We start from the raw sequence: 24,296 nt of genomic DNA, 5'->3' as shown, positions 1-24,296 counted from the left end.
ATCTACTCCTGTATGCAGAGCATACAGGACTTCGGTCTACAATTGCTACAAATTAAGTAGGGTATTGCTTTATGAAAACATACTCTTTTCTCTGAAGGGTGTTAATGCCTTATGCCACTACTGTAAATACCATATATAAAGCTGGAATGTCTTTCAAAAGTAAATTATGTTTCAGCATTCACATGGCATACAAATCACTATTACACCTAACTCAGTGTTTGGCAGTAGATGCTGTAGAGCAAATGCCAAAACCCTGTACCAATTGTGCAGTTATGTGCCTGAAAATGAACTTTCTTTTTTGACCTTCCTTACCTTGGGATCTATTTTATGTTGAAGTGTAGAAGAAGTTTTTTGGGGGAGTGGGCAGGGAAAACAAACCTATCAAGATTTTCAGTTAATTTGAGGGAATTTGGAGGTTGGTATAAAACTGAGATACATGACCAAGTTTAAAATTGCCAGTCTTCTAACTGCTGTTAACTACTATCCTTGAGACATTTTTATATTAAAAAATCAGGTTTTCAAACATTCCTAAAAGACAGGCAAATGTGTGTCCACAGCTAAACAAATCTTCATCTGAATTAAAGGCACCTTTACCATTTGGAACACGGCAATTTTGGCAATTTTACTCAAGCAACTCCATTTTTCAGGTATTAAGATACTGAGATAACCAAATGCTGACTGGAATTTATTTCTCAGTATATTCTATGACTCTGAGAGATATGAATCTCTGTCCAAAGCAATTGTGCAAAACAGATGGGTTGCATTTTCTTAGTCTTTCTTGTTCRAAACAGCTGAAAACAATATATAATCAAATTGATTATAGCATCTGGAATATAGGCAATTTATTTGTAGTTTATCAACATGCTGAAAGACAAATAAAAGTATGTGGCAGCAGTAGACTTTAAACCTAAGAACAGAACTTCATTGTGAACTGGCCCAGCAGAATATGGACAGACACTTTACTGATAGAAAAGCGGTATTTTTTGATACTCTGAGCTGTGATTCTGTGATTCCTTATTTTTTGCGACCTTTTCCTGGAAACGAAAAATTCTTGGTCATGTTAAAACATTTTTCTTCCCCAAGTACCATAAATTGAGATGTTTTAAGGTGAAAGGAATATATACTTTTGATTGATAATTATTAATGAATGGTAATAATTTTTGTAATACTTGCACTGAAGTTCTATAAAACCCTATGTATTATCTCAAATATGAAGAAGAATATTCTCATATGCCATCATCCACAAACATCAGTACACACTGCACAGGGACAAAGATATTGTACAGTGTTGCTTTTTGAAGTACGTAAGAGATGATTCTGACTCTTAACTCAAGAACTGCATTCCTTTCTTAAGTAATGCATCTGTTTTCACTTATATGTGAAAAGTGCTTGTTTCTGTCTATCAGATACATATTTACTAAGCAAAAGAGTACTAGCAGGACCCAAAAGAAAATACTGTTTGAGATCGGTGCATGACATTGGGTAAAGTTCCTAAGGAATATTAAATGATCTGGCTGGGGAGTTTGTTGTTGTATCTTCTGTAGATAAATTCTTAAGAAAAGACTTGAACTTACACAGTTTCATGTGTTCAAAAGCTATGTTGTAAAGACTGTTTGAGCATCGTTCCACAAATAATGAACTTATGAAACAAGTAGGAAACTGTATAAAATCAACCAAGAGGAGTAGAGTTTTTCTTGTACAGATCTACAAGACAAAATTGAATCTGAGAACTCACCATCTCTGAGAAGTGATCAGAAAAAGTTACGGTAAACAGACTTTTGCTTTACTGAAGCAGTCACCAGCATTCAAAATATATTTTCATGTGCTTTGCTTATGTTTTTATTAACACGATCATTAAGTTATCATCTTTGGCTGGTCCAGACAGCAAATTGGGAGACTTTCCCCATTCACTATTCACATCAAGAGCTTTCCTCCCTGTCCCTTCCTTCAAATGCACATGTAGGAAATGAGCCTGAAGGTGCCTGAGTTGATAGCTTCTGGTCCTTTTTGTCTGCCCACCCAATTAACATAAATATACTGTAAAACAAATAAGAGAATATCTAGAATGTTCTAGAACCTTTGGCAGATTGAGTTTCATTTAGAAGTGCTGTTTCATTTACATCTCATTACTGGTCATTTTTGCTGTTAACCATGAGTTAATTTACTAATGCGTATTTTTCCATAATTTAACAAGAAAAAAGACTAACATTTGCTTGGTTTCTAGTGAACAGAAACAAACTATATGCTTTACTTAGCATTGAAATTTGCCTAAAACACACACAGCTACCCATTTATAACCATCTTAATATCAAGCTTACTAGTTTCAGTGACCATATTACAATATTGCGCTTTTCATACTACCGTATTTGGTGGTTTGAAAATATACCACACTATACATTATTTGAATTACAATATCTCTTACAGTAAACCAAGCCAGCTCAGTGAAACACAATACTTATTTAACAACCCTTTACATACTTTGATGCAAGAATGTCTTGTTGCATCTCTTGTTTTGTGGGGTTTTAAATAGCTTTAGCTGAAGGCCATGATGGGGCAAAGTAAGACTTTGTGCACCATTATCATGACCTGCACCATTATCATGACACACACCATTATCATGATACCATTACCATGACGGGCTAGGCATGTAAAATACTGCCAACTGACTGAGAAGATACAGTTTCAGACTTTAGATTAGGGCCTACAACAGAGGCCCTATCTGATCCTTCTCTAGAGCTTAGTAAATCCAGCATGCCATCACACACCTCAGACTATCTAAATTAGCGCCCTAGAGTAAGTTTGGTCCATCTTTTCAGTATGGAAGAAAGAGAAACAGAGGAATGGGAGAAGAAAAAGCAATCCCTCTTGAAGATACAAATTTACCAGCACTGCCAAGGAAGTTGCAAAGGCTAGCATACTGCATAGCCCTCACCGAGGCACACAGCTTTGGCACTGAAGCTTGCAAATCTCAGAATTAAGAGACAGTAAGTAGAAGTGTATAACACTACTGAAGATATGAATATTTACATTATGCTTCCCACTCATTAAAACAGCTTAGGTATAAGGCCCAAACTGGGACTAATATCCCTTCCATTGAGCTCAGCGTCTCTCTATTCTCACACCCCAACAAAAGATGTAAGCTGGAACAAAAGAYGCAAGCTGCATTTCAAAGAAAAAGTACTGGCATCTTACCAGCAATAGAATACTGATGGGAGCCTTAAGGATACCAGTATAGAATGCAGATTTTCGTAAGCACCGAGAGAAGATGAGAGAAATGACTCTTGAACAGAAGAATGTTTCATGCATGTACTAGTATATAAAATAAGGATGTTACAACCAGAAAATAAGTTGGTAGTCCAAATTCACCAGAACGAATCTCTCCCTTGTAAAACCAGCTACACTGCTGAGAAAAAAACTGTCAGACTATGAAAACAAACATACCCTTCAAAAAAAAGGTGAGTTTCTATAGGGCTGAATGAGTATTTTCAGAAATAAGCTGAACAGATAATTCTGTCTACCATTTTATTCTATGGAATTTCCAAATTCTCAGAGTACCATCAAAATGTAAATTATGGGTGAAAAAATAAAAGGAGAAGCAGACTGTTTCATAGGGTTAAATATCTGAAAAAAAAAAACAGAGGTATGGTACAGTGTATGTTAATACTCAGAAATGCCTCAGAGATATGGCACATTCCACAGTGGAACAAATTAAGCCAAATAACCTCAAACACAAAAAAAATGAAAAAAGCTTTACAACTGGAAACATTGTCATCATTTTATTTCCTTTAACAGACATATCTCTAAAAAGTAGAATGGAGAAAAAAAGAATCATACTTATTTCTCTAGGAACAAATGAAATACTCTTTGGTGAATCTCAAGTCCATTCTAAGCTAACCAAGCACTGAGGAAATATTAGAGAATTCTTCAAGTTACAAAATCCAGATCCATATTTTGTATAAAAAAACCCTCCACACCTAAATAGTTCTGCAAACACTCACTCTGTCAGTTTTCCAGTCGCCTAGGAAAATACATTAATACTCCTTAAATGACTTTTTTAATGCTTACTACATTTTCCTGCACAAAGAATTAGTTTTCATCGGCCTGTGCAACAATGGAAACCTAAATTTAAGATGTTGTTTACAAAGCTCAGAAAATGTATCCCATGATTTGCATGGTCAGGAGATACCTGTCTGTTCTCTTTCCAGCTTCCAGTACATTATGATACAGTTTAGAGAGAGTGAAGCTACAAGTATTTTTCTACTGTCATCATACTTTCTGCTAACCTTCACTTGACTTGTCTCTCTCTTTACAGAAGTATGCAAACCAAGTATTCTTCACAGAATAACATTATTCACAGAAACTACGAGTGAAATATTTCTTCATTAGATGAGTGAATACTTCAGAGTTCTTAGATATGTTAGGTTTTCCATTCAATCCAGCTGTTTCTGGAAATTCCTGTTAACCTCAAGAAGTATTTTAACTTTACTCAACTACCCTTTAATAGTGTTGGGAAAAAAAAAAAAAAAAAAACACTTCCCAGTTTTGTATTTGTGGTCAGGATTGAAGCCTCATGACAGAGTAAATAGTGTACCTCCACTCTCTGTGGGACAATGCATCAACCTTGATTTCGCTCAGTGATCAAAATAAGCATTTTCTGGTAACAAGGCTAAGAGATTAGCAGACTATTTTTTCTGAATAGCTAGCTATGACATGGTACTATTTAAGTTTCCTAGAGGGAGGAAAAAAGCATGGCTGGATACAATCTCAGCTCTCTCAATGGTAACAAYTGAAATTCTTGAACAGACATTCAATTTTTAAACTCTGCAGTATCTTTTAATAATGCAGCATCAAGATGCTGAAAGTAACGAAATAATTTCAAAAGCTGTGCTAAAGCATACATGATGACCACAGTAATTCAATATAAAGTAAGAATTACCATATTAGTATAATATGGTAATATTAAGTATGAATTACCATATTAGAGAAACCTGTTCAAGTACATAATGTACTTGAACAGCAAGTACACAACTGTCGTCATTTGAACATTACAAGAAGTAATGCTTTTGCATGCTTTTTGAGTAAGTTGTATGCCAAAACCATACGAAAATACACTAGGCAAATGTATTATTTTTAATTATCATTCCATTTAATGGAACTCTGTTTATTGAAGTAAAAAACTGAAAGCTCTCATCACTGGAGAAAGAAAAATTGTACCCTTTTAAAAATGATAAGAACTTCTTCAAATCTCTAGTGTGAAATGACTGAATGTTTATTAGGCCTAGTCCAAACAGCTGCTGTGCAGACCTGTTCATTCTCACACTGCAAGGCCAAGCATCATTCGTCTCATGTGCTCACAATATCAGCTTCGTCACTACAGTCTCTTTTTGATTCAGGCCTGCACCTGACCTGGGTGATACTGGAAAGGAACAGCCTCTTTTATTCCATTGTGTCAAGGGGTGGGAATGGGGAGACACCCAGCTCCATGGGAAGGATGTTTCCTGGGCAAAGTGGCAGCTCCCCAGTCCCCATACCTGCCAGGTGACGTCAGTATACTGGAGGCCTGCCCTTCATCATGGGACTTGATGTGTCGTCTTACGCTGAGGTATTTCAGTCAGCTGAGAGGTTTGATTTTGATACCTGCCGCCCAAAAGTGATTTTATTTTTGTCTTACTCCGAAGAAGGTATTTGAGCGTGATCTATACAAACTTATTCTCTTGAGACCTTTCTTTTGAGCTATAACAACATTGTCTTGTGTGCAACTGTGGTTAGGAACAATTTTCCTCCACTTTCCATTTGCAAGGTGTAATCACCTGCAAGATACTAGTTCAAATCTACAGTTTCAAAAAGAAATACAAAACTGTCCTATAAAGAGAATGTACTAATCAATCAAAGTAGCAGTAGCCTACTCTTTCCACTCTAACAGCTGTCAACTGGCAATCTCTGCTATGGAGGGAGTCAGCATTCAAACACTAAAAAAAATGCAGATTAGGATTGACTGATATGTAGTAATGCAAAACATGCTTACAGCAGTTTCTTATTGCATTAATAGATAGCCTGTGCTATCAGACAGTTCAATATTCAAAAAAATTCTCTGATGAAGACTTCATGGAACAATTCCCTGATTCTGCTTTTCTGTTCAGAAATGTAAGAAATACAAATTTGTAAGTCTTCCTATTAACATGGTAATTCAACTATTTGAAGGGAACACCAACTTCCATTTTCTTAATATGACTTGAAAAAAAGCCAGATAATATAGGCAAAAGACTAAATGAATAAGTGAGAAAAGACACCTTATGTGAGGTTTGAAATTCAACTGTATTACCTATCCCCATATTTTTATCTTACGTCAAATTTCATCCTGATGCCAGAATCTCTATCAGACAAAATAATTAACTCTGAAGTTATAGCAAATAAAGAACACTTTTGTCACTGCTACCAGAGCCCTTTTTGGAATGCTTTCTGAAAACTACTTGGAGATTAAATAAAGTATAAATAACTAGAAGGTAAAACTCAAGACTAACAACCTAGCCCTTAGAAGGGATATAAGCTGCAACAAAATATAAACAGTCTGACCTCTGCTGAAACCTCTACCACATAAAATCAAGGATTCTGACATTATAAGATAGGGAAAACAATTAAACTACATTTCATCAGCTACAGAAGAGATTTTAAACATAGTTTAATGATACCCTTTTTTATGAAGCTTTCAAGTTTTTGACTAACATCTAAAGAAAAGCTATCCATGCCTTGAGCTGTGCTTCTTCCTTAGAGCAAGCTTCATTATTTTAAAATGGTCCTGAGAACAATGTACAAAATCCATTTAAGTTAAGTAGAAAAATTCCCACTGACTTTAATGAACAGATGTTTCATCTGGTGCATCTTAAAATCTTACTTGACTTGGAAGTTGAAGCTTTTTTAACTATGTGAGGATGACAATGGAGTGAAACAGTAAAACAAACTTGTTGCAAGCCTTTCCTCATGTAGACCACTTCTAATGAAGAAAAAATAGAAAAAACAGTGATCTTTTTAATCACAAGGAAATACAGAAATACTAGATATCATTTACTTTTCTCTCCTAAGTCTAAGCAGGAAGACCCTTCCTCAGAGTCTGATCCAGTCTATTGCTTCAAACCCATCATTTTCCTCTGTGGACTTCCCTCCAGTTTCACAGTATTTTTTTAAACTTTGAGCCAACCAGACAATCCCTATCCTTAGACAGCTTTACGATCAGTATTCCAATCTCCTTTTGCAGCTCTTCACCTTTATGAATTCCTAGCCCCTTTCACATCCCTGACACATCAGTTTTTCTATTTCTGCTTTGCTCCAGCTTCATTCCTCTTTTCCCCTTTCTTGAAGACTATTTGGATTCTTGGCTTTCCAGTCTGAATTCGCCTTAGCTACATACCTTGTCATTCATAATTCTGAGTTCTTTGGGCCTCTNNAAAAACTTGATTCCTCTGGATACTCTATGGAGTGTTAAGACTTTTTCTTACTCCTTTTCTTGGCCAGCTACATACAGTACCAATGGCCTGGTACTTTCTGCCACTGCGAGATATGTTTACTAATCTTGGAAGCAGTGTCTTGCCTCTTAAGAAGYCTTTTGAAATTACATTTAAAAGTCTCTCATGTCAGTGGACTAACCATCAGATCTTGACAGACAGACAGTTTTGTCTCATAAAATATCCATCCTAAAATGCACAGCTTTGGTTCTCGGTCATTGTTTGTGCTCAGATTTCCTCCTCTTGAATTGTTTGCTTGGTTTTGAGAGGATCTGGCTCCTGTTTCTGCTCTCCACATAAGGGCACCAACTGCCAGCTCTCCGGCTGGAGGCTTCCAGGAGCACTGCCTTTCCACCACCAACCAAGTGCTCTGCAGGGCACCAGAGAAAAAGAGGAGGGTTTGGAAACACTGGATGGAAAAAAAAATTTTCTTGGTGCTTTTCCAATAAACTAAGCTACCTGCTTTTAGATGGATAATCCTAGTTCTTGAGGTGAAAAAGTACTTGCCATTAGGATTATATAATTTACAATTTTTTTGCTCAAGTATCTGTATCATATACTAAAATTACACATTTTATTTCTGCAATATGCTGCCTATATGTGCTGATCTTTTGCCAAATATTTGTATTTGTCCACTCAACACAGTAGCTTCCTGTTTTATCTTTCCAGCATGGAATTCCTCAGAAGCTTTCGCTTTTAAGATTAACTGTGCTAATGGAATAACAAAGGGATATAAATAAGTACCATTTGACGAGAACATATTAAGCTGCTAGGATGTTCAGTTTTTGAACTAAGCAGAGTTGACCATCAGATCTTCCTTTGGTTTAAGGGCCATTTAAGTGCTTTTTGTAGTCAGTCAAATGCATTTTGGTTTTTGGGTCTTGCCGCCCCCCCTTTCCTCCCCTCAGTGTTTTAGAAACCTTAGGGAAGTTCTTTGACAGCTCTGATTTGGCAATATTCAGAGAAAAAAAGTCAATCAAAAGTGAGGAATTCTCTGACTGGTGATGGAAATATGAGGCAGCTTTTCAGAAACAGCACTTCCCCTGCCCTCCAGTGTATTAGCAATGGAAATGGGAAAGAAAGATGCAGCATGCCTTAAAAAAGAACTTCTGCACTTAAGAACTTAAGAGATCAGATTACTTTTTTTTTGTTGTTTTTGCGCAAATGTACAGGAAAACTAGTGCGTCTGTTCTTAGTAGAGAAATTCATTCCTTCAAAACTGAGGTCAGCAACTGACAACATGTGCACTGCCTCAAACTCTTAAACATTCAAAAATTGGCATGTTTTCAGCTCAAATGACTGAGTCTCTCTTAAGTAGCATCATCGTTGATTTTTCTTCAAAAACAATATATTTTATAAAAACTCTGTAAACTATACTTGGAAGCCAGTATGTTCCAAAGATTAAGAAATACTCAAAATGTTTTCAGTTTCCTTTATCTGTGAAGCTTGAAAAATCTCACAATATTTCATGCTGAAAGATGCTCTGAGAACACAGCTTTGAAGGAGGAGACACCCAGTTTTATAGCCTACAGAAGGGACTAATTGTATTCCACAGCTTCCTAACTAGTTTGATCCTTGAACTCCAAATCATTCTTCCTTCTGGTTGGAAGTGAAATGCAAGATGACTGCTTCCCTAGAAAGCAGTACTGAGCACGAACTGTAAATGCTCTCTTTCACTTCCCTAACAACATGTTTTGAAAAGAATGATTTGCTTCATATTTCCCCAAATAATTGAATTATGATTTGCTGTGCTATATCATCACTTATTAGTAAAATAGGCTGTCTTATTGAAAGATGAATTCAAAACACACTTCACTTGAATTTGTGAATTGAGATAAAAAAGGTAAACAGTTTTAGACTAAGCAAATTTTGTGCCAGATATAAACTCGCTAAAAATGTCATAAAGTTCGTAAGGCTATGTAGCCAATGTCTTTTATGAACAATGCTGTAAGTACCACTAGCAACATTTCTGATAGCCAGTTTATTTCAGCTGCCAGTGGCTCAGTGTAATGAAAAAAAAACAAAACAAAACAAAACAAAACCCACAAGTGGCAAAGGATTACTCTAGATCTGGGATAGCAACTGAGTTTATTCAAACTATCTGCTTTTCAGAGATTCTTACCAATCTGGAAGAATTCTGATTCACTTAAGGTAACATGAAAGTAAAAATGTAACTGACAATTCATAGGATTCCAGAAATTTTTGAATATTTGTCAAATTAGAGCCCAATGCTATAATCTAGAATTTTAAAATAATACTGAGTGGCAATGTTTCTTATGCTGTTTATAACTAGGGAGCCCTAACACTGAATGCTGGTTGTTGAATGAGGAACATTTATATTCATTTCAGTGAATGGCAGAAGCATCACTGGCTTCTTGTCTTCCTGGTTTCACTGCTACTGAACTTCGGCAAAATGCCATTCATGACTCAGACTATTTATTTATTTATTTGTTCTTTATTTTTAGACTAATGGGAACTTTATGAATTCCTTCCCTGATTTCTAAGAGAAACATCACTTAGCTATGATCTTTAAGAACAGTGATTCAGAATCTCAGATTACTGCCTTAATGAATAACCTTTATTCATAATGAAAATGCTTAATCATCAAATAATTGATTTTAGCTGCTAGAAAGCATTAGAACAATACAGCATGTACAAAACAAAGTCTGGAAAGGTGAGAGCTAACTAAGTCTTAGGATGGTTTCAGCTCTGAAAAATCTCTTCCATTTTTCTATGCACTCTTTTGCTTTTTCTAGATAATAATTTCAATTGTAACTTTTGTAGTTAGCTCAAAACKTATTAGGAACTATGACTGCTCTGTAATACCTTTTAGTATTCAGAAGAAAATGCTTTCAGTCAAGAATACAGAGTGAAAGCTATTCTTTATAAATATTTGTGGAGAAAAAAGAAGGCATTTTATACATTTGGCTTCATTTTATATTAATGAGATATTTAGGTTTTACTCAAGTATATTATTCTCAGTGAAGGGGGATCTTCAGGGTTCTTCTAGGAAAAAAATATAAATTATAAAAGCAAAACAAACAGCTTGCTTTAAATGAGATGTAATCATACATGAGAATACATCATAAGTTTTCATTTAGTGCACAAGTGGCTTTAACTGAAYGATCTCCTGCATACAATTTACTTTAAAGTCTTTATTTTACTAGTCTAAGAGTGAGTATTTAACCTTTTAGTATTTTATTACACAAATCTACTTTGAATAACTTTCAACAAATCAGAGCTCACTTTCAGCTAGTATTCACTTATAATGCTACTATCACCTTTTTGTTTGCTGACAGAAAAATGAGTTAAGAGAGAAAAAACTTAGCTGGAGGTCTTAATCAAGGCAGACATGCTCAATGGGACATGTAAAAAGTTAATACTGTAGAGATGTCTCAAGCATTCTCATATACATTCCCAGAAGATTTTTTTCTCCTTTCAGAAACAACACAGTGCATGGGGACTTCCTGACCTAACTGAAAAAAGGGCAATAAACCCAATTTAAAATGTCTCTTTTCCAGACCTAAGAAGAACCACTTTGTTCTTCTTTAGTGTACTACTTTTTTATGAAAGTTACAGGCTACTAAAACTGATGATAGACTTCCAGAAAATAGAAAATTACAATATTTTAATAAAAGCTAATTTAAAATAGCTTAAAGCTTGATTGATAGATTGAATACAATACCTTTAAAAAGTCTCATAGGTCTCTCAAGATAAATCAACCTGGGAAGGGATAGTGATTCTTCAATTTTTTCCCAACTGTAAGCAATAGCAACATTGATAGACTGAAAGCAAGAAGAGCTTTTTTTTCTTTAAAAGAGAATATAACTGTCTGCAAAATTAAAATTTTTATAGCATTGAGTCTCAGTAACACTAAGAAATTGCAGTGACGCAGAAGAGAAATGTAAGTGTACATGGAAAGCCAGGCAAGAATATTTAGATTAGGCTCCATTGATTACATACATACATGTTACACAGTACGTATAGCATAAATACGTAGGTAAGCTCCATATGATTGCTAATAGCTTGCTTCACATTGTCTGTGTGAACCGCTATGATGTAATTGTTGTGTTTATATATTTAATGGCACCGTTTTCTTCTTTTTATCAAAACTACGTTACATTTCACTGTTATCCATGTTCAAGAGCATGCAAAAAGATAATTTAATCCCCAAAACATTTTGGATGTGCAGACTTTATTATATTAGGAATAAACAATTTATATATTTAATGTTTTAATTAAAAGTAAAGTCCATTAAAATAACCTTTGACAAAAAGTATTTTACGTCTTAATATAAAACATGTATCTGTGAATCAGTCATTTGAGGATTCCAAGGCATACACAGATGAGCTTCTATGCTACAGCTGCCTATTTGCAAAGAGCTTCAAAAAATGTTTCAAATTATGGGATAAGTTCTACTTTAAATGACTCATGAAGAAACCAGACATGGCTATAATCCAAGGAACACTGCCATTCTGAAACAAGGGCAGGCAACTAAGACCAAGTACTGCTGAGTTAAAGATAACTCATGACATCTGGAGTATGAGAAGTGGAAAGGTCTTGTACATACTCTGAAAAAGTATTCAGAAAAAGGACTAAAGAAACTCTTCTTTGAGGCTTCCTTACTTTGCCCTGTCACTAGCTCTGATAAAAAATTGATTATGGCTGCTTTAAGTTCATTTTCCGTCTTGCCCAAGTCTGTGTATAAACTAATTATCCCACTGCTTAGGGAACAAAATCTCAAGATGATGACTAGAAGTATAGAAAGACTATTAAGATCCTTTTAGTCTGAATTCACACAGGTATGCATAGGGTATTTTTTAGTTGGGATACAAGAACGGTAATTCATAAAGCTTTTGACAACTGAATATATTTGTCAGTCAAACACTGGAGCTTTTATGCATATTTATAAAAAATGCCCAAAGTCATGTATTTTCTGTGGCTAGGATTTTGACTATATGTAGATCTTATTTTAGAGACTGAAACCAAAAATTATAGAATAAGATGACAGTTGTGGTGGATGCTTACAAAATTATTGTATGCTGCAGACACAATTGAATCAAATATACGCATTTTCCTAATTAAGAAAACAATTGCCGACATATCATTAGCCCTGTAATTTGCTCTAAACCTAAAATAGATTACTTAGTATGTAATATGTATTGTAATGCCAACTGTTCAATACTTCCATGAGTTATTTTGAACTATGCTGTAAAAAATTTCTAACCACAATCAAGGTCTGAGACTACCAATAGCTGTTTCTCATGAAGAAAATTCATGGTAATTCTGAAAAACAAGAATAAGGTAAAAAAGGGATCAGAAATTGGTAACATTGATGATATTTCTTCTCTGTTAAAATGTGTTATAAATTAAGTTTTACAAACTGAGGTTTTGCCTGTGAAGTGATGACAACAAAATGGATACAGAAGAATCCAGACATCCTTAGTCATATTCTTTGGTTTTCTCTCCTGAAAATGTGAAGAAAATTTTCTACTAGTTTTACTTTTCCACATTTATCAGAAAAAAACTCCAAGGAACATGAAGGACCTGAATCTTTAAACAAGTGGCAGGAGAACAATTAGCTGTCACAGCAACCTTCCTATCTAAAGGAAGATAATGACCCTCACAAGCTTATCACTGCTAGGCGAAGGTTAGGCAAAGTCTATACTTAAAACTCTTGCATATAATTTTACTTTTAAAGTGCTGTATTTTTAAAAAGTTCTATTCTCTGAGATCTTTATTTCTTTTTCTCTCTCCTTGATGGAGTATGTGCAGTTTGTATTGCTTTGCTCCTAAACATGATGTTTCCTGTGTTTCTGCTGTCTAGAAGTCTGGAGCTGACAATCATAGAATCATAGAATTGGTAAGGTTGGAAGGGACCTCTGGAGATCATCTAGTCCAACTGCCCTGCTAAGCAGGGTCACCTACAGCATGGTAGACAGGGTTGCATCCAGGCAGGCCTTGAATATCTCCAGAGAAGGAGACTCAACAACCTCTCTGGGCAACCTCTGCCAGTGCTGCGTCACTCTCACAGGGAAGAAATTCCCCCTCATGTTCAGGCGGAACTTCCTGTGCTTCAATTTCTGCCCATTGCCTCTTGTCCTGTCACATGGGACAACTGAAAAGAGTTTGTCCCCGGCCCCTTGACACCCTCCCTTCAGGTACTTGTATACATTGATAAGATCCCCCCTCAGTCTTCTCTTCCCCAGCTGAAGAGGCCCAGCTCTCACAGCCCTTCCTCATAGGGCAGGTGCTCCAGTCCTCTGATCATCTTTGTAGCCCTATGCTGGACTCTCTCCAGTAGCTCCATATCTCTGTTGTACTGGGGAGCCCAGAATTGGAGCTGCCAAAACCCAACTTGCTAGTCTGCATCCCTAACCACCAGGTTATCTTTACGAATGTACTCAGAGCCTTATCAGTTCTTTCTGTGATTGTATCCAAATTGTAAAATCACACATTATAACTGGAGGCAGTCGAAAAACTCACCACAGCTGCATGGGAAGACCCTTTTCCTCCTCTCCAATCTTCTCAATCCTCTGTGCTCCCCTGGAGAGCAACTCACCCTCCTAGTGCTAGAACATTAGATTAAATGCACAAACCTGACAGAATTGGCCCCTTTTTCCTCCAGGTTGAGTGGAGGGTTTAACCACAACTGTGAAAAGTAGTGCAAGGAAGGGAGCAGGAACACACAGCTGAGGCATGGACTCATATCAGCATTTAGCTGTTAGAGTGAACATAACAAATGCAACTGAGCTTCAAATAGCAATTGCTGAGTTTATGGGGCCAATCTTTGTTGATCTCAATACAAGGCTATAGAAATTATAGATAAACTTCTGATCTCTTTACTATTTCTCCTGGTAGGTACAATATAAGAATGCTGTATTTGTAACATATATTGTCTTCAGATTTCAGTAGACAAGTTGTGAGAAAACCTAAAAAATGCACCGTCAGTATTTTCTCAGATGGATGAAGTTTCTGAAAGTAGTAAATTGCTAAGACTACTAACTGAAATCCACCCATGAGTCAAAGATCTTGACAGATTCTTATGACCTTAGGGATGGATACGAAGATCATGCAGATCCAGCCATCTACCTCCTTCTTCTATGGGAAACAGTACTATTTAGAAATTCATGATCAGTATTACTTCTCTTTGAAAATAAATATTATAGTTGACAGAATGAGATTGTAACTCATTAAAAAAATCACCATGAAAACTTTCGTTGGAAAGACTGTTTGTTCCAGTAACTGACAAAACCTATAAATGATGAAATCAGCAGCAAGTACTATTTATGTCATTCATACAGGGTAGCATTTGGCAAAAAGAGATTTTAATGTACGTATTAATAAAGCTATAATTGCTGCCAARAACATGAGCATTTAATTAGTACAGAGTAGCCATTTGGCAGGCAAAAACAAAAGCAAGACTTCATACATAATTTTAAATGAAAAAAATATAGGTTTAAATGCCTCCAAAATGCACTAATAATTTGCTGATGCTTTGGAAAAATTGTTCCGTAATAAGGACACAAACTATACAACAGGAATATAGAAGGCTCTTCATTTAAATAAAAATTGGCAGATTTCCCTTTGTAAATGATTAATATCACCTCTGCCAACAGTTAGAAAACAAATTTCTCTTAATGCATACTCTATATGTTGTCTTTTCTTTCTTGCTGACTTAAAGCATGTTTAAGAATAAAAGCCCAAAATCTTGGCTATAAAAGCAATGTTCTGGAATGTGTTCAAATATGATTGATCTATCCTCATTCTTTTGGCAACTTAGCTGAAGAATTGTCAAATTTTGTAATTTAATATGATTTGAATTAATAAGGCATGACAACCCAAAATTTATATCCTAATAGAGAATTTGGTTCCTCTAAAAATGCATGGCTGTTTTACAAACCATAATTTTGAAATTATTTCCTTAAATTTTATTTGAAACCTTACCTGCTCTTTTGAGGCATTTTAAGCATACTTTAAAAGACCTGTTTTTTCTCATCTGAGATTTCATTATTATATTTACTTTTTTCCAGAATACATACCAACCAGTTAAGTCTTACACAAAAAATAGACTCTTTCATAAGAAAGCCTATCAAAAATCAGAGAAATACTATGAACTATACTTTCTTACAAATCTCTAGGTGTTAATAACTCCCTTCCTCTAGTTTTCTTACGACACGGTTCACTGACTTATTCCCTTAAAAACAGAATTTCTGATAACCATTTTTATGGAACAGTGAGCAATGCTTGTTAGGTTGAGCTTGAATTGAGACAAGTCTTACATTTAAATGGAAATTAATCTATGAAGAATACCATGTTTTCACCTCAGGTTTTTAGGCCTCTCAGAAATAATTATCTGAGAATTCAAACAGTTTCTTAATTATAACACACTTAAAGATGCATCACTAACAGTCGGCTATTAGGTTTTGACAATTACTTTGTACAAAATAACCATCATGTAATCAAGGTTTACATATACGAACCTTTAAGTCTTCTACATTGGCTATTCATAGAATTAAAAAGATTAAAAATTACCTTCCCATAAATAGTCACGCAGCAAAGGAGTAATTTGGCAAAACACCAACCCCTATTGCACCTCCCAAATTTGAGGACCATCTTGGAGGACAACACCATACTTTACAAGTCACTGCCAAGTTCTAGAACTCCCAGATGGGAACTGCAACATTTCGCTTCCATGTCTGTCCCTTCTGGAAATGACTCAAGTCATTCTTCCCTTTCAGAAATTCTTATTATGCTACTGCTTAAAAATGAAGGCGTCTTCTTGGCAGAAGTTGATTAACAGTACTCTGCAACTAGGAACGACATTCTTTCAAAATTATCCTCTAGGGTGCGGGTGCCACTGAGCCATGGCTGCCTTAATCTAAGGCTGCAGTGACAAAAAAAGTTCTTCCTTTTCCCTCTCAAAGAAACACAAGGGCCTCACTGCCCAAGAGTACGTTATGGAAATACATTCTGCCCTTGCCAAGATCAAGGGGACATGATGGGCATTTTGAGTAAAAGTATTTCTTTCATGTATCTTTGAAGAAGGAAGTAGGCACCTGCCACTAAAAAAAAATATGAAGTCTCATTTTTGACTATTTTGGATTGTATGATGGGAGGAAGGAGAATATAAGCAGAAAGCGCTGAGTGCTTATATTTGCTCAATTCATAAAAACAGATTTTACAATGTGTATATGCAGAGAACAGATAAAAGTAGAAGAGTATTAGTAAATATGAAAGAAAACACAGAAGTTTTATGCTTAATATGATTCTTAGGAAAATAAAAAAAAAGAAGCTCCAAAGTCACTTAACTGGTCAGTATTATTTTGCTGCTTCCTGTTGCTTCAAAACAGAATAAGCCAGATCATGAAATTGCCTATGAATGTTAAAACAAATCTATTTTGATGGTCATATTTCATACTTTCAAATAAGTAAAAATACTATGTTATCTAATTTGCTTGCTTAATATTTTTAAGATGAACAGAGGTTTAATAGAGTGTTCAAATATAAGCCTCTTTTTCCTTATTGCTATGGAACATAAGCTATATAATAATCTTTAAGGTTCACCTCCCTGCAAGACATCATTCATATCAAGACAGCATTATCAAATTAACTCAAAAAAAGTTATATATTATCCTGTTTTTTTTATCATTTTCTTTAGATTAGGAATTGCTGAAGTTTTACAGTTTATGCTTAGTGATACTAGGTAATAGATATTAGCTAGTATCCTCTTCATAGTTATTGCTCTCTTGAATCCCAAACAACTGCAAGGCTCACTCCACCTTACCTATGGCAACATGATGGCTGCCTTAGTAAAACTCTAGAAAGTAATAACTGGCAGGCATCTACTGCATTACAGTTCCTTGGCAGAGACCTGGTTAGATTCTTGCTCCGAGAATCTGATTTTGCACTCTATTCAGTGCACTTCTCAAACCTCTCCTTSCCAGAGACTCACTAATCATTAGTTGCACAGCATGCAAATTTGCAGAGACTGTTTCTGTACATGAAAAAAGTTAGGAACCAGTTACCAAACACTTTCTGAATATACTGCTGCTACTGATCCATGTTTGATAGACTCTCAGTAGCAATAAGTCTGCAAATTCTCTGTTTTAGAAAGATACTGTCTGTATTAGTTTTTAAATACCTGATGGTAAATATAAAGAAATAGGTAGACCAAGTGTGCAGACAAAGACAGAGAAACTGAACAACGTTAGTGTGATTTTGCTTATATGGCTTTCCTGAAGGACAAACACTACAAATTCTTAGTAACCAARACACTTACTTTTGCTGGTACAATAGCATCTGAAGTCAAAATAATTTCTAGTTGCATTAAAATATAACAGAAAAGATATCCTAATAATCAATACTACTATAGCAAAAAAAGTTCACAAATAGATCTAGTACCTATATTACGCCAAGAAATGATCTAGAAAAGAAGCAGTCAGTTCATAAAGAATGAACAGGTAAGCTACCAAGCTTTTGCATTTTGGGGAGCGTAGAGAATCAGACAAGCAGAAGCTGAAATGAAGACTTTAAGTCTTCCCTCCAATCATCCCTATTTCTGCCGAAGAACTCTAATGACACATTGCACAGACAGCAAAATTCTTACCAGGAGGCTAGAAACACAAATCGATTATCCAACAGACAAAGATTTGGTTTTGCTACATTATGCCCTCTAGCTTTATTAGATTGTGTACTTCCCCGAAAGCACCAAAGCCTCAGCAAAAATGTGATCCTTCAACAAACAGTTTTTTTTTTTAATTGTTTTGAAATGCCTCCAGTTGCTTAAGCTCTAGAAATTTGGAAATGTTGACTTATGATCTTATGATCTTATTTTAAAAAGTCTTTAAGCTTTTTTCTTTTCTTATTTTTTTTTACAAACCACATTTTGAAAAGATAGTTTGTGTTTTCCACAGTTCTCAATTCCAATTCAGTAGACTTCTCTCTCAAAATGACTCATTTTAACCTTGTGGCTCAAGCTCCAAGCGCTTATTTATTTATTGTTTTTGAAGATAGCTTTGACTTCAGTTACAGGCACATGCATGTAGGTTCAGACTTCCCAGAATATTTTTTAAAAACATTCCCTGGATTCTGAAGTAACCTCACTAGTTCTCTAGAAGTGCAATAGTTTTAATTTTAAAGCTTAACCTATGATTTTGGAAAGCTAACTAGCTAGACATGGTTAAAAAGTGTCAATTTCATATTACTGAAACCTGACTTAAACTGAACTCATAAAAAAAACCATAATTCATGTCCATGGCTTATTTTGAAATAGATTTTTAGAATTAGAAAAGGGAAAATTCTTAAAAATGTAGTAATTATTTGCTCACAAAATATCCAGTTCTTTTTCCTGTGAATGGTTACCATTTTCTGAAACCATTTTAAGATACAATTTAGTAGTACACGTAAGTAACTAAGCATATATAGAATTTCACTGAAATCAGTAAGTAAAATCTGAACTTTATGTACCAGCAGAAATGTGAAATCATTCATTTTTGAACCAGAAATCTGATTCTAGGAATTTCTGTGTCAAGGGGAGGAGGAAAAAAAAAGAAAAAAAACCCAAATTATGTGGCCTGGCTTTTTTTTTTTTTTAACAGAGAGTTTAAACATAAGCATAGGACTCATGAAAGAACTATCAAATATTTGCAGATGTTATTCAGAACATGATTTTAAAAGAAGCATGGAGAAAAATCAGATTGCTTTTGGATAATTCAGACACATGAAAAAAGGACTGCATTAAAAATTAACTGAATTTTGTTTACTTGTTAGTTCCTCAATGTACTCAATGTTATAAAATGACTAGAAGAAAGCCTTATTCAATTAGCCATAGAAATAGCTATGGAATCAAGTATTTAAAACAGTTTTTGTATTCCTAAATATTAAGTGCATAAAGAATTTATAGGTTTCCTACTGTTTCATATATTTATTTGAAAGAGTCTCTGATAAAAATGTGCACGTAACAGAGTCACATTACATCTGACCTCTTCTGTGACTTCTAGTCATGTGATAAAAGTGCTTTTCAAAATATTTAAAGTCTAGATACAGGAAAATGACTAAACTCCTAAGCTTTTGTCTTCTAAAATGTTCCCATTGCTGTCAGAGCTGGTGAAGCTCCTCTGGTGGTAACAAMGGTGGGAGCAGGAACACAGAAAATTGTTCAAGTGCCTGCAGGCATTCTCGCTGCTCCGCTTTTATCCACCTAGAACAAATCTATACATTACAGAGTTGAAAAAACTGGTAACCACGGAGAGAGTTTAATTTCTGTTAGCAACACTGAAAAACCTCACATAAATGGATAACAGACAAGGACAAAGAACAAATTTGTTTAGCAAGTCAGCCAGCATACTTACTGTTCAACTCCCCCCCCTCCAACATTTAAAGAATGCAACTATCTTCTCTCTTTCCTTTCCCATGTAGCTTGAGAATTACATCCAAGACAGTATGAAGAAAGAAATGGTAGAGATCCAGCAAACTGCAGTGCAGAACCAGACTGCAGTAATGATTGAAATAGGCACAAACTTATTAAATCAAACAGCTGAACAGACCCGCAAATTAACAGATGTTGAAGCACAAGTAAGTAATGAATTTCAACCTAAAAAAGCTTCCCAAAGCCTGTAACTACACTTAATGCAGCTTAGTGTTACAAAAGCAGTGCTGTAAGTATTCAACAATTAGAAGTCAAGCACTGTAATTAACAGCCCTCCTCTACTTAAGACAACATTAATATCTTGTAATGTACAGCCCCATCTCAAGCTCACTGTCACTTGAAAGACTCCCAGTATGGTCAGGAGGATTTATGTACATCTAGGAAGAGAACTTCCTAGAAGTAAGGAAGATGTTACATTCTTCCTTAAAGATAATATATTTTAAAATACTAGTGTATATCCAAGCATTAATTGGGTAATAGTATACTTTTATACAACTCCTATTTGTTTTCTCTRTTGTTTACTATTCGTTCTTCATTTACCAGATGTTATCTAAAATGAGGATAGTATCTTCAAACTCTGTTTTTGTTCCATTACTTTATTAAAAGAATTTTTATATTTAATATAAATATAAAAGTTAACTCATGCTGAAGTAAACTTGCCTTGCAAACGTTAGTCTCTGAATGATTTCAAACAAAATATTAGAAGATATTTTTAATTATTGCTTTAACTGAAAAACACAAAAAATAAGATAACTATTATCCGAAAGAGAATACAAGTTTTTAATATATTCTGCTTTTTAACATAAGGACAAAGCCAATTAATGTAGAATGCTGTGTAGTTGTAGTTTTCTTAATACAGAAGTAAGATTATGATATATAATTCTTGAACAAATACTGAATATAGTATACAGCACTCAGTTTTATAAAATCTGAAAAACACACAAAACTAAAATCCTTGCTAGATATTTTACTATCCGTAGAATTAATCTGATGAATTCTAACGTTTTTAACCTAAACAAGCCTCTGTTCATTCTTTGATACACTGATCGCTCGTATTTCAGAGGTGTGCAGAACTTAACTTTCTGATTGAGTCCAAAATTTTACACACATTGAGAAAAAATATTTACTCATTCACAGTAATGTCTTTATGGAAATTACTCAATTATTTTTGGCTTAGAGGAAGAATATCATCACTGTAACTTTCCTTCTCTGCTTGCAATTACTGGTGACTGGGTTAAGGGCTTAATTAACAACATAAGGAAATTAACCAAACAACTGCTCTCTCAAGGACACTTACTTTTGGCAATAATTTTCAATTACACTTAAGTGTGAAATCACATCCTGAATGACTGTTTAACATGAAGGACATGAGTAATCAATTCTTCCTGCCAACGAAAGCCAAATTCTGATGAATTTAAAAAAGCTGTTCTAAAACAATGCAAAATATTTCTAGAAAATAGGCCTCTCAGTAATGCAATACAATACAAAGCAAAAAGTATTTTTCATGTTTCCTAATAGAAGTATTTCTTCATAAAAATTGCAAATAAATTTAAACAACAATGTATAGACTGTATTTATATTGAGATATATATGTATAAAGAGAGAGATCTGAAACACAAGGAAAAAGTCAAAAATGCTGTCACAGAATAAGTATTTTAAAATATAATTTAGTATTAAGCAAAATACTTATTTCTAGGCACAATGTGTCAAATTCTGATATATTCTCTTAGGTAATTAAAATGGAAATATCTAGTGATTTCAGAGGACTGGGCCAAGATGTCAACTAATGAAGACATACAAAGCAGGCTGGCATCAGGTTGAGTGTCTTTCTACACTGGACCAAGAAAACATCTCAATTTAAATTATTCTCTGTATAGTAAACACAATAGTTCTAGCAATGAAATAACAATATCAAAACAGAGGGGAAGATTATGACAGCAAAATTAAAGGACACAGCAACTCAACCATGTAAAATATTACTGAAATATTCCCAACAACAAGTGTCAACAGAACAACAGAATTCCCACTTGGTGCATTTTTCATTCTCATTCTGTGGGCATTTGTGCCCATATTAACTGTTCAGATAGACAGTTTTCAAATTATAGTTGTAGACATAGATTTGTATGACTTCATAGTATAATGAAATCACATTTTGTTAAAAAAGCTGTACCTTGGTTTTCAAAGACTTTTTTGAAAATTTTATTTAGGTACTAAACCAGACAACCAGACTTGAACTTCAGCTTTTGGAGCATTCTCTTTCAACAAACAAATTAGAAAGACAGATTTCAGATCAGACGAACGAGATAACTAAACTACAAGAAAAAAACAGGTAAGCTTGCCTACCATTCTAGCAAAATATTATTCTCTAAAGTGCCCTTCTAATGGTTTTGGAAACAAAAGTATTCAAGTAGGAAACTAATATGTCTCCAATTGTATCAGCTTCAAAAATCTTTTCTCAGTGAAGAAATAGCCAAACTAGTTTTCAGTTCTTTATGTATTTATAAACAAAAATGTCAGAGAAGCACCAAAAAGTCCCCCACATTTCTATCTAAAATATAAAACACACCACCGTTGCTTCTTTTGATTAAAGTATATTGGTTTATTGTCCTCACTGCAGTTCGGTTGTTTAAACTGAAATTGTTACTAACATTTTCCAAAATACTTGTTTTTAGAAATTCCAATAACATGAGAACATTCAAGAATGTGTGAATGCTGATTTTGTTTGTGAATTCTCATTCCTCAATTATAAGCATTATAATAAATTCTTGTTTTTATACTGTCCTTTTATACAACAGTATTAGCTTTCTATTACGTTAGGTAGATAGACTTTAGTGAGTGCACTTTTTCAATTTGACTTCTACTCCTACTCAAAGATCTCTTAAACAGATAATTTTTATATTCTACAAGGAGAACGAACAGCACAGTTCATGAGGTGATAAATGTACTATAGCTCATGCTCTTTCTTTAGAATTGAACATATAACACTGTGACAACTTAAGCTGGTCTAAAAAATAGGACTAGTGGTTGTCTGTCTTGTACTTAGCTTCAGTGCTATCAGACAGAGTCCGCACTAAGGTAAACAGATCAATTTTCAAGCAGATCAAGTCCCTGAACCAGTTTACTTCCTGGCATCAAATACCTCTGCTGTGAAGACAGAGAGGTGATGAGAACACACCACAGCAACCCTGACAGTTTATTAACAGAGAAATACTCTCTAAAGATGTGCCATGTGTTGTCAGTCTTCCTTGCCATTCTATATGTCACTTGAATTAGGTCATGTAATGTACTTTGGTATATTGCAGTAATAATAATATATTTGAGTGAAAATAAGAATCATTGTGTCAGGACAGCTATTTTTATGAATACAAATGAATTTGTTTTCATGATTGATTGCTTTCTAGTGTACAGTAGTCACACATCATTAATGCATTTCTTTCAGGGGAAGAGGCTGAAGGTTTATTCGGATTATTATTCATAAATGCAAAAGGACAAGAAGATAAGACAGATCTTGTCAGATAAGGCAAACCGAAAAAAGCCTCACTTATCTTACTATTAGACCTAGCATAGAATCTCCCTCACCTTCCCTGCCCATCTATACTCATTACAAAGGTTATATATTATTTATAGCCAGAAGAAATATGCAGGTCTATTCTTATATCAAATAGGCAACTGCAACCCTGTGAAACATCCACTAAACAGCATCCATGTGATCATTTCAATTGCAAAATGGTGACTGCTGGGAGCACTGACTACTTACTCTATAGTGCAAGATAACCTTCTTTAAGTACTTAAATGAGCCAACAAACTCCTATCCCAACTGAAGTGATCAGAAACCTAAATCTCACAGACCTTCAGTGAGATACAGCTGCAGCAGTTGTTTATTCCTAGCAAAGCCATAACTAGACATGTTCTGGTTATATATGGTTCTTCATTATCTAAAGTCCTGCTTTATATGGGGAACTTCAGCCTAAAAATTGAAATACTTCAATACTTCAATTGTAGACAATTTATATTTTTCTTTAGACTTATCTAGATGAAATTATCTATTATGTGATATGATTCAAACCAAGGCAGTGCAAATACATATCTAACTAAAATTCTATTTTCATTTACTAAATAGCTATCTTAATACAAAACACATCATTACCATGTTTTTTTTTAACCTTATGAGAAAAGTCAGACTACTATGTTTCAGGTTCCTAGCCGTTCTATCTTTTGAAACTCAGATTGATATCCAACTATTATTCCTATCCATTGCTGTACTCAGCCAACTGCCAAAGGTGCATGCTTTTTTCAGCCTCATATCACTGGGGTCTTATTTTACTTTTGGCAATAAACAGTTTACAGAGAAATCTCAAAGCAGTAAT

At 34.7% G+C, this 24,296-nt stretch overlaps 2 protein-coding genes across 4 annotated transcripts in view; one reads left to right on the top strand and one right to left on the bottom strand.

Annotated features, from left to right (window-relative positions):
• MCPH1 (microcephalin 1) overlaps positions 1–24,296 on the bottom strand; it is a 135,661-nt gene that overhangs the window by 40,789 nt on the left and 70,576 nt on the right. The window lies entirely within an intron of this gene.
• ANGPT2 (angiopoietin 2) overlaps positions 1–24,296 on the top strand; it is a 50,255-nt gene that overhangs the window by 3,288 nt on the left and 22,671 nt on the right. The window contains exons 2-3 of one of the 2 annotated variants that reach the window (XM_085312471.1): positions 19,920–20,075; positions 22,137–22,258. In XM_085312471.1, coding sequence (XP_085168597.1) covers positions 19,920–20,075; positions 22,137–22,258 — 278 coding nt within the window. The remainder of the gene's footprint in view (positions 1–19,919; positions 20,076–22,136; positions 22,259–24,296) is intronic. The other variant, XM_085312472.1, reaches the window with a different exon arrangement.

Source organism: Rhea americana, unplaced genomic scaffold (genome assembly GCF_003343005.1).
Source record: "Rhea americana isolate MKP2758 unplaced genomic scaffold, rheAme1 scaffold_366, whole genome shotgun sequence".
NCBI lineage: Eukaryota > Metazoa > Chordata > Aves > Rheiformes > Rheidae > Rhea > Rhea americana.
Note: the sequence above shows the minus strand (reverse complement) of the source record. Positions and strands in the feature narration are given on the sequence as shown.